Consider the following 12073-nt stretch of genomic DNA (forward strand, 5'->3'; position numbering starts at 1 on the left):
TGAGTTATTCATGACACTCAATGGACATTACTTATAACATCTAGAATCACTTGACTATCTATAAACTAATTAAAACCACTGACAATGCAAACAAAAAAAATCCAGCAAAACACCCAAATCACGCACTTCAGGATCATACACACATACAGCTAGCCTATTCCACCAAATTGTAAATGCTGCTCATAATAGGAAGACCAGAGATCATCTGACTTTCAGCCGACCTTCAAGTGATTAGGTTACCAGTAAAGATTACTCAGCTCAGAGTACTTAGAAGTTTAAAGAGAAGTTTCATGCTCTTGTGAACATCAATTTTAATGCCAGCATTCTATCTAGTCAAATTAACTGAAAATTGACAGCTACATTCACTAGAAGACCCAGACCCACTCAATTTTCACCTTCAAGAACACAGATGAATGAGACTTGAGCCATCACATATTCTGTCTGCAATGCCAGCAAACATGCTGACACTCTCCAGTACTTGGAATTTTAGGATAGTGAATAGAATATTAACTGTTTAAAACTGATTGAAGTCTGGCAAATAATTGGCTACCAAAACTGTTAGTCAATTCAGACACTATGCAGGTATGCAAGGAGGGGTATGGTATTCATCCTGTGGAACTGATGCTGCATCTGTATTTTAACCAGGGTGATCTTTTGGAATAGGTCCTCAGTGTTCAGGACTACTCCTTTCAGGATGTCAAACAAACTGCCTATTTTGAAGGCATTAAGAGAAGTTATTTTATGTGCCATAAATACAGCATGCAAATACACGTTCCTTTCAAGAAAAGCTGTAGCATGTTCACTGCAATTTCAAGATTGGAAGGAGCAGATTCTTAAGTGAGGATTACCCCAACTGCACCAGAAAGACAAAACCAAGTCAGATCACCAGCATGTAATAAAGTCTTAAGCTCTGACATCTAGGATTTTTCTGAATACTCTTCAGGTAGTAAAATGCCATAGGTACTAAAAAGATGAGAGCTATCAAGGTCAATATTTACTGTGCACTTTTCTGAAATTTACTGGTTTTAGAAAATCACCCTTTGATAAAACTAAAGAAGTTTTAGACTTAGACTCCCATTTTCCCTGTGAAAATCCTTTAAATTACTTCAAGCAAGAAATACAGATAAGGCAAGAAAAGTTACTGAAGACCCTCAGTAATTTCTTATCCCAATTTCGTACCGATTTTTGATTGAGTTCATCACTAAGCAGTTCGTATTCCTTTGCCTTATCTTCTACTTCCTGAGACTTCTGATCATAATTGACAGCTAATTCTTCGAGGGCTTGTAACACCTCTTTCACTTCCTCTTTAGAAGCATCGTTTTCAGCCTGAAGGCGATTCAACTCTGCTTGCAGGTTGTCTTGGTCCCGTCTGGTCGATGCTAGAAGCTGCAACAATGATAGAAATTTATTTAAAATTAAAACAAAACCAAATAATCAGCAAGAAAATTCCATGTATAAATTGGATCTTATTAATGCTTTTAGCCACTACAATAGCTTATATCTACATTTTTTAGTGTCTAGCATCATGCAACAAGGATGTCAAGGACAGGTACAGTGAGAGTATAATGAACAATTAAATTTATCATCTGTATCCATAGTTCTTTAGCTTTTAAAGTATTTTCAAAATGGAAATTATTACAAATCAAAACACATAAGGACAGCAAGCGGAAATGCACATGGAATATTGCAAGTTCTCAAAAAAGCCACTGAACACTACTCATGAGTCTGATGTTGTCAACAGGCTAGGAACATTTTAACATTGTTAGCTGCTGAAGAGTAACTAGACAAAGTGAGCAGTTGCTAAAGAGGCAGATTTATTTAAGTAAAATTAAACAGTAGCTCCAACTTCCTGAGTCCTTGACCTATTTCCTCTTGTCATGTACACAAAGATTTTTTTTTTTTTTTTAAATCTTTGTGCTATATAGAATTATTTTTTCTAATATCTTGGCTAAATGAAATTATCAATTTCATTATTAATAGGCGCTTTCCCCATTAAGTTGCATCACTGGCAACATATGCATACAAATCATTTGAATATTCTAGCAAGTATGGTCTGAAGTAACACATAGATACTTCCTTTTTCATTATGGGCCATTACATTTCCCTCCACCCCTTTCTCTCTCTGTACAGCCACTCAACAAAAGTAAACTTTAAAACAGATTTCTTACAGTAAATCAAGATATCTTCAGTTTTGACAAACTACTAACTTTGCATGGGGAAAACAACTGCTAATGTCTTTGCATAAAATATTTCAATTCCTTCAACCTTCATGGATACTTAAGCTTCAAGTAAACTGGTTTAAGTTTAGCCATTAGCACAGTGTAAGTGGGGGGAATGAACAGGCAGAGCATTTAGATAAGGAATAAAGAGAACTACTGTACAGCAGTTAAGCTGTCATTCTACTCCCTGGTCATAAACTGTGACCTATTCAGAACATCTCCAATTTTTTTAAATGAAAGAAACAAAAATAGAATAAAGATGCAAGAGCAAACCTCACCTCTTCCTGATCCAACATCTGTGTTTTCAGTTTTTCTACTAACTGGCTCTGCTGATTAATTTCTTCATCCTGCAGTTGAAGTAAGACTGTGTTCAATAAACTGACATATACCACTCTGGAAAAATAATCTAAGAGACAGTAGATGTTAGGCATCTAACTTTTCCATATTCTGAGACAATTACACAACTGAAAGCAATAAAAGTAAAAAACCAATGCTTTTGATTCCACTGGCTGATCCATTAGGTTCTTAACCTGGCATGGATGTATAACACACCATGCTTCAAAGACAAAACTCTTATACCTGTGCTTTTGCAACTCTTCTCCAAGTTGTTCTAACTTCCAAGAAACAATTCAGATTTAATTAAAAGATTTTTTTCTCTCCAGATTTAGTACTGCTGCTTAAATTTAAAATTATGTTCAGATAAAATATGCATAACATGAAGGAAAAAACAGCTGTCTTCAAATTACTCATTTTCCTGCTTTGTCATTTTCCTTTTTCTGGTACAGTATTACTTCAAACAATCAACTAGAAACATTCTACACCCAGAAAGCAGAAACACCATTCAAGATTCTCATTAACTTTTCCTTCCCAACTTCCATTTTTATATTTTTTTTCTATGTACTGGTACTTTAGTTTTCAGGACACTTTTTAGTAGTTTCAGCAAAGGCAGGAGAACAACTGAGAAAGGATATTTGGTTAACACCAGATAAGACAATTTTAATTTCTCTTAATCAGAGCTTCAGAATTGACAAATATTTAAGCTGTACTAACAAATGAAGACTGGCAAATTAAATATTACATAATATACTTCAAGATATACTTCCAAGAGGTCTTACATTAAATAAGAACAGCATACCTTGTCATCCAGTTGTTTGTATAGTTTGGCAATTTCTTCCTCACATTTTCTTCTCTCAGCATCAGTGAAATTGCCAGTTACTCCAATTGTGGTAGCTGGTTTATCATTAATAACAGTAATATCCTTGTCCACTGCAAAAGCTTCTAAGTTGGCTTTCTCCTTGTCAAACTGTTCATCAACTGGTACAGTCTCCCCTTAAAGAAAAGAATATACTTAAGTTTTTGTACAGTCAGCCATGAAGTATGTTCCACAAAGTTAGCCTTGAGAAGGATTACATACTCTCTACTAACAGCACTCCACAGTTAATAGGCAATTGACTTCACGTGATTACACGATTAAAAAAAATTACCACTAGGTCATCTGAACTATCTCCTGCTTACCACAGAACATTATATTCACCCAGTTACTCTGCTATGAGCTCCCAACCTCATATCAAACTGTTATCTTCTAGAAAGACACTTACCTTGCCCTGAAGACAGAAAATGCTTTATTTTCCCTTGGCAGTCTGTTTTGCTGGGTAACCATATTTACTTTTAAATTGCTTTGCTTCTAATGTAAAATATTTTTTCAGTTACACTTTTATGTTCATTAAGCCTTTTCTGATGAGAACACTTTACTAACTTCACACAGAAAAAATACCACATGCTAAATCAATGCACTTCTCTGGTAAACTAAACTAAATTCCTTAGTGTCTTATGACAAAAGATTTTATGCAGTCCTTGGAAGGTACGGGCTCTTTCCAACACTTCAGTACCTTGTGTCAATATTCTGGAAGAACTATACTTAACGTTTCAGGTGTGGCCTCATACCATCTCCATAAAAGATTTAAAAAAAAAAAGTTAAAAATCACACCCTACTGAACTTAAGCTACCATGTTTTTCTCATGTTTACATCAGTATGTGATGCAGTTGTCTACAAGATTGCAAAATCATCTTCTATAGCTGACAAACTCCAGAATACATCTGTAAGTATGACCTATGTTCCTACTTTCCTGATTTTAAGGCTTCATATGTAACTCACATTTTTTTGCCAGACACTTCAGTGATAAGAAGTTAATTATTCAGGAAGAAAGAATGGACACACATTCTGTACTGTCAGCAATTTTGGGGTTTTGGAGGTTTTTTTTGCCGATTAACATATTTGAGTTTTAAACAATGACAAGATCTTGTGATACTGATTTGAATTAGAAAACCAAACCAGAGGAAATTTTACTTAGTTTCTGCATTTAAAATTAGTATCATTTTTTCTCCCACCCCCAAATAAAATTTAGAATGCATACAACTCTGACTCTACTAGTACACCAAGTGCTGAAGAACCTAACATCAGTATACTTCCACACATTTTCGCCATTATGTGATTATTAATCGTTCCAGTGAAAAATACAAAGTTGCAATGCCAACTTAATATCCTAACTTTAATATTCTTATTAGTGTCTTGCATAGTGCTCTTAGCTATTTTTTTTTATCCTGAAGACTAATACAGTGTCTGTTGTCTTGACTAAGTTTGCAGAACAAAAATGTAATTGTTTCTCACCATTCCGCCATCTGTTGAGTTCATTTTCTAGCCACTGTATGGTGTTACGCAGAGTCTTGTTTTTCTCTTTTTCCTTCTCATACTTTTTCTTCCACTGTTCTGCAGTAAGCTCCACGTTGACACAGACTGTGTTCTTAATGGTCTTTGCTCTACATAGAAAGACCAAAGAGCTCTGAAACTTCATTTTTAGAGAAAGGAGTTAAAGGCTATTAAATAAACTTTCTATATATCACTGGTAAAAGTGAAAACATTCCCAACTCTTCCAAAAGCTTATTTCTACTCCCTGTCAACTTACTATTCTTCCAACTGGATTAATACAACTCTTAATGGACAAAGCAATACAATAACCTTTGGGAAGACTGAAAAACCCCAAGCTGGTTGAGTTGGAAAAATTAATCTGCGTACTTTCACCTGAAGGAATTCAAGTCAGGACAGTAGTGCACAGCTTTGAACAAAGGGTAGCATTCACCACACCTAGCAAACATTTCTCCAATGGAGAGTATAACACTTTTAGGGTGTAAACCACCTAATTTATTTAAGAAACAGCTCATTTCAACCTAAAAATCCAGTTACTAAATCTCCACTAACCAACAAGGTGTACCAGCTATAAAGTTCAGATGCGATTGTCTACATTCAGTCAGGCAAATTTTACCCAAAGACATTAGCTTTGGAGATGAAACTACAAGCATTAATAATGTATCGTCATGAAGTTAACGTACAGTTTTACTTTCGTGCCATACCTCACCTCAGTAATTTTTCTGTATAGTCTCCTACTACCAAACACTTCCCCTCAAAGATCAAACCAGGAAAAAAGCTTAATGGTATTTAGAAATCCCCCTGTCCCCTTATTATGACTCCTATAAGCATCTTTCTGCAAAGTCTTACTGAGACTGATTACTACCAAGAGACACATGATTTCCTACTAAGTCACATGATTATTTATCTAGCCTTCAGTGACTACAGCTGAGGGTTTCAGCATGAATTTAACATCCCTAGCAGGCTGAATTAATATACCACATTAACTATGGTGACTGAGATAGAAGCGTACACTACTAACTCCTGAAGAAGTCAAGAGCATGAAGCAGTGGAACTACGGAGCTACAGCTGGAAAACACTTCCTGATAGCTCATTCAAGAAATACTAAGAGGAATGGAAAAGACCTAGATTTTAAAAGGAGACCAAAAAAACTCCACTGTTGCAAAATGCAGTCATTACTCCACACCCACTAACTACCCATATTCTGCCAGATTTTTAAGAAGTTCTGAAGTCATCTAGTCTACTCCCCTTAATAAAAAACTTATCTGAAAAGACCAGTAGAAAACTATCTTGTTGAACTGAAGTGGAAGAGGTACACTAACACAGAAGACAAGATGAACTAGGTAAAATGCTGACAGCTCTCATAATGTGCTCCGGTAAATGAAGTGATTAAATCTAGTGGTCAGGAACCAGAGTATTATGACGAAGCATTAACAACAGAGTGGCAAAGAACAGATACCTATCAAAATACTGAATTTGGAATAGGTACTTATAAATTCAAGTACAAATGACACAAGAATTTTGAAGTATTAACTCAAAGCAGATGAATACCCATTGGGAACTACAAGGGCATTGCCAGGGTGCGCAGAAATGAGTTCGAAAAGCAAAAGCTCAGCTTAAACTATTATAAGAACTTGACCCCTACAAATTGATGGGCTCTGACGTTATCCACCCGAGGATGTTAAGAGAGCTGGCTGACGTCATCATGAGGCAGCTCTCCATAATCTTGGAGAAGCCGTGGAGATCAAGGGACATCCCAGAAGACTGGAAGAAGGGTAATATCACCCCCATCTACAAGAAGGCCTCAAGGAGGACCCAGGAAATTATAGGCCCATCAGTATTACTTCAATCCCTGGGAAAGTTCTGGAACAAATCCTCCTTGGGGCTATCACAAGTCAAAAGCAAGTACATGATTAGGAAAAGCCAGCACAGATTCACCAAGGGCAAATCATGCTTGACAAACCTGATCATCTTGTATGACAAAGTAACCTGCTCAGTTGAGGTGGGGTGAGTGGCGGACATTGTCTACCTGGATTTCTCCAAAGCTTTCAGTATGGTTTCCCACAGCCTCCTCCTAGAGAAACTGATGCGTTATGGTCTAGACGAGTGGTCTGTGAGGTGGGTGGGGAACTGGCTAACAGGCCACACCCAGAGAGTGGTGGTAATTAGCTCCTTTTCAAACTGGCAACCTGTCACAAGCGCAGTTCCCTGGGGATTGATATTGGGCCCAACACTGTTTAATATCTTCGTAAGTGACCTGGATTATGGGATCAAGTGTACCCTGATGATGATACCAAACTGAGTGGGGAAGGGGACACTTTGGAAGGGAGAGTCACCCTGCAGGAAGACCTGGATAGGCTGGGAGAGTGGGCTAATAAGAACCTTATGAGGTGTGTAAGGTCTTGAACCTGGGAAAACATAATCCAGGAGTGCAGCACAGACTTGGATCTACCTGGCTGGGGAGCAGCTCTGTGGAAAGGGACCTGGGGGGTCCTGGTGGACAAGCAGCTCAGTATGAGTGAGCAGCATGCTGCAGTGGCAAAAAAAAAAACCAACAGGATGCTGGGTTGCATCGACAAGGGCATCACCAGGAGAGATAAAGAAGTCATTATCCCACTCTACCCGGCACTTGTCAGGCCACACCTGGAATCCTGTGTTCAGTTTTGGTCCCTGCTATGCAAAATACATGTGGGCAGGCTGCAGAGGGTCCAGAGAAGGGCCACAAAGATGATCAAAGGACTGGAAAGCCTGTCATATGAGGAAAGGCTGAGAGAAATGGGTTTGTTCAGCCTTGAGAAGTCTTAGGGGGGGATCTTATCACCATGTTCCACCCTTTAAGGTGGCTACAAAGAAGATGGAGACTTCCTTTTTACAAGGATTCACATGGAAAAGACATGGGTACAAGTTACTCCTGGCGAGACTCCGATTGGACACAAGAGGAAAATTTTTCCCAATGAGAACAACCAGCCTCTGGAATGATCTCCTCAGGGAAGTGGTGGATTCCCCAACTTTGGACACTTCGAAGATTCAGCTGGACAGGGTGCTGAGACATCTTGTTTAGACTGTGCTTTGCCAACAAAGGTCAGACCAGAGGATCCTTGAGGTCCCCTCTAACCTGGCATTCTACAACTGAAATGTTACTGGAATGCTAGATACAGAAAACTGACCAGAAGACGCAATTCAGCATGCTATCAAAGAAAGGGTGGCAGAGGATAGGCTCTCCCAGCAAATAAAGGATCCAACTTAACAGAGGAGAATTCCTTTCAGCCTCCTTCCACTTTAGAAAAAAACAAAAAGCCAAAACCAGAAGAGTATCAATCGCCCTCCAAGACTATACATTAAAACATATTCTGAACATGAGCCAGCAGTGTGCCCAGGTGGCCAAGAAGGCCAATGGCATCCTGGCTTGTATCAGAAATAGCATGGCCAGGGAAGTGATCTTGCCCCTGTACTCAGCACTGGAGAGGCCGCACCTTGATTACTGTGTTCAGTTTTGGGCCCCTCACTACAAAAAGGACATTGAATTACTCGAGCGTGTCCAGAGAAGGGCAACGAAGCTGGTGAAGGGTCTGGAGCACATGTCGTACGAGGAGTGGCTGAGGGAACTGGGGTTGTTCAGTCTGGAGAAGAGGAGGCTGAGGGGAGACCTCATCGCCCTCTACAACTACCTGAAAGGAGGTTGCAGAGAGCTGGGGATGAGTCTCTTTAACCAAGTAATGAGCGATAAGACAAGAGGGAATGGCCTCAAATTGCACCAGGGAAGGTTTAGACTGGGTATTAGGAAGCATTTCTTTACAGAACGGGTTATTAGGCGTTGGAACGGGCTGCCCAGGGAGGTGGTAGAGTCCCCATCCCTGGAGGTGTTTAAGAGTAGGGTCGACATAGCGCTGAGGGATATGGTGTAGTTGGGAACTGTCAGTGCTAGGTTAACGGTTGGACTAGATGATCTTCAAAGTCCTTTCCAAACTAGACGATTCTGTGATTCTGAACCAAACTATATGCTGTCCTCCTAGAAATAGAGTCTTCAGGATCCTGATCAGTTTAAAAATTTTTATATAAGATAGATCATAGCACTTATCCATGTGTGCACTGAAGAATTACAGAAAGAAAGCATTCTAATTATTTGGTTCAGAAATCTTAACAGAGTAACTTACTTATTTCTGAGCATAGTAAAGAGCAAAATATGATGTAATTTACTCACCTTTGGCCAAACAGAAGAGTAGATTTTGTTTCAGATTCATTGTATGAAGATGGAGAACAGCAAATAACAATAGTCGTTCTGCAATTACCCCCTAGTGAATCTTGAAGGATTCTGGTCATTTTGCTATCACGATATGGAACATAAGTCTACCAAGAAAATGGTTAAATTAATCAGTCATGGTTTTTTAGACACATTATTTCATTTGTTGAAATAAGAGCTATGCTTTTGCTAGTTTTAACTTCATTAGAAAGACACTAGGTTCTACTTTAATTCATAAATCATAAGACTGAACACACATGGTGTGACATAGAATTGTACTTCTATGTTTAGTAACTTTGAGAGTACAAGAAAACTTTCACTATGATGTTTAGGTGCCTCAACATTAAATGTAACTTTATTAATTATCAGTGTCAACAAGGTATAAGAATAACGACCATTTGCAAGGTATTGATGCAACCGGATTAGTTTAAAAGACTCCATGCATATCACTGAGATCAGTAAAAAATTTCTGCATAGAATCATGCTCAGAGATGCAAGCCTTTAACCTTGATGTATAAAAATACAAAAGAACACTTACACTGCTTTCAGCCAAAGCCGAGATGACATTTCCAAGAGCAGACAAAGACTTGTTGATGTTCTTGGCCTCATCCAGCACAGCACCTTCTGCTCCAGTTTTACTAACCTATACAACATTTCAGTAAATTACTAAACACATCTTCAAAAAAACACCTTTCATATTTAATGTAAGACTTGAGTAACTTTTCAGCTTTTAAGTCAGTCTCCCTGATTTTATGAGGTACTCATAAGCAAGTTGGATTAGATTAAGCAAACTCCTTCTCCTTCCCCGATTCACCAATTTTCATTCAGAACTCAGTGTTTGAAGAGGTTTCTGATTTTTTAAACTGAAGTGAATATTTTCCCTGCAATTCATGCCTTTTCATAGAAGATATGTGTATAGTTAAAAACTACTATCAAATAGACTTCAAAAGTTGTTTGACGTTTATCAAAAAGCTTGAATTCCTTAAAGCAAAAGGAAATAAGTGTTATGAATAGTTTGTCCAGAGGTCATCCTTAAGAAAAACAAACAAACAAAAAGAAACAAAAAACCCCAAACCGCACACCACCACCAACCCTCCCCATTTCCCTCTGGAAAACATAGCATAGTTGATATTAGCAAGAATTTGTGAGAACAGATTTTAGAGGCTGAATCTGACCTACATGAGTGCTCTAGGAACTTAAATAGATATCAGCAGAAAAGTGAAAAAAAATCTACCCTGACACAATTCTATTAATCTTAGCTCTTCTGCCTCAAGGGCTAAATTTGACTTATAGTTCTATAATCCTCCCTTTATATTCTCACCAAGCTGTGATCATGACAACAACTAAGCAATTTTATTTGCCTACGTTTAAACCAACCCAATACAAGGCATCAGAAAACCTCATGTATTTCAAAAAGACAGGGAGAAGCACGAAAGCAAAGTTTGAAATAAACAGCAAAAGGAACAAAACTACAGCGAAAGGAGACCTGCAACACAGCCCTTTTCTTTAACTTTGGTCTCACTCTAATGAGAATGAAACTGGAAGCATTAAAAAAGAAAAGACCACTACTAAGAAAAAATTTCAGAATAAACACAGGATCAGAGACAACAATAAGGCCACAGAACAGTGACGTGAGGAAAAGACAACAGCAAGCAGAAAGGACTGAAAAAGGCTGGAGACAAAGATGGGGGTAAACCCAGAAGCAAAGATGAAAAGATCAAAAATCCAGTTCTTTAATTACACTCTATAAGAAATGATACAGACTAAGCAAAATGGTACATATTTCATTCTCTGCTTTAAGCCACTGACACAGGAAAGCAAGCTGTCATTTTAAACAATGTTAATCAGTATTTCAAGTTAAGAAACTTAGTACCACTACATAAGAAAATTCAGATATTCCACATCCATAAAACACTTTTTTTATTCCAGTACCTGGCTAGCCAACACACCTGTAAACTTTTTGCTCTCACAGATACCGAGACTGAACTCTAGCCTATTTCCCCACCCTATTCCATATTTACAAACCCTCATTGCAGAAATGCTGATCATCTTAAAGAGACAGTATCTAACAGCCAAACCAGAATAGGATTCAGAAACCACATTTCAAAGTCAAAACACTTCAGAGATGACAACTGAACAATCAGTATTACAGTACTGTAAAATATTTGATTGTAAAGAATAACTGTTTTTCAGAGCAGAAAAAGAAATCCAGAATTACCTTTTCACTACCTGCCAAGTCCACAAGGTAAAGTTTTCCACTTAGTTTCTGTTCTGTTTGAGTATTCTCTTGTTTTACATTAATAAGAAAAATACTATGACTTCGGGAGCTGTGTTCATTCATATCTATAATCCAAAATACATAAGTTGTCAAAAATATTTGTACAACCGAACTTAACAAAACAGTATCTTCCCACAGCAAAGCGACAGATCTAAAGGTAATGAAACTGTATAGAGCAGTCTCTCAATGACAATAAAACTAATAGTATCATTTAAGTGAATAACAAAGATCCAGCCTCCCTTGGGCTTCTATTAATACCACACAAGCTCACTTACAGATCTAATAGCCTGTCAGCTATGGATTTCACACATTTTATTTACTCCATTAGAACAGAAAGCACATCTACGTTCTGCTACCAGAACTTTTTGTGCGTGCGCGTAGATTTACAATGCATTACATTTTATCCTTTCATGAAAATTTGACCTAGATGGCTATATAACCTCTCACCCCTTTATGGTTTAAATACCTACTGCCCCCTCTGCTGTGAAACATGCAGAGTAAGCAAGACTTACTGAATTTAAAGAATTATTTTAATTCATTAACAAAATTTAAGCTGACTGCAATCTGAATGAGAACGTCTACCTATTTCTGTCCCCTTTTAACCACAAATCCCTCACAGGCCTAAAAGGACC

The 12073-nt window shown here is 37.9% G+C and overlaps 1 protein-coding gene across 3 annotated transcripts in view; it reads right to left on the minus strand.

The window, feature by feature from the left end:
* The window catches only part of KIF5B (kinesin family member 5B), a 40462-nt gene that overhangs the window by 13821 nt on the left and 14568 nt on the right, over positions 1 to 12073 (minus strand). For all 3 annotated transcript variants that reach the window (XR_012628812.1, XM_074867432.1, XM_074867421.1), the window contains exons 8-14: positions 11382 to 11506; positions 9702 to 9806; positions 9125 to 9270; positions 4888 to 5036; positions 3355 to 3548; positions 2498 to 2566; positions 1180 to 1386 (exon numbers count right to left, since the gene is read on the minus strand). Coding sequence is in view for 2 of the 3 variants with exons in the window: in XM_074867432.1 (XP_074723533.1) it covers positions 1180 to 1386; positions 2498 to 2566; positions 3355 to 3548; positions 4888 to 5036; positions 9125 to 9270; positions 9702 to 9806; positions 11382 to 11506 (995 nt within the window). In the remaining variant the exon portion in view is untranslated. The remainder of the gene's footprint in view (positions 1 to 1179; positions 1387 to 2497; positions 2567 to 3354; positions 3549 to 4887; positions 5037 to 9124; positions 9271 to 9701; positions 9807 to 11381; positions 11507 to 12073) is intronic.

Source organism: Strix uralensis, chromosome 1, assembly GCF_047716275.1.
Source record: "Strix uralensis isolate ZFMK-TIS-50842 chromosome 1, bStrUra1, whole genome shotgun sequence".
NCBI classification, from domain to species: Eukaryota; Metazoa; Chordata; class Aves; order Strigiformes; family Strigidae; genus Strix; species Strix uralensis.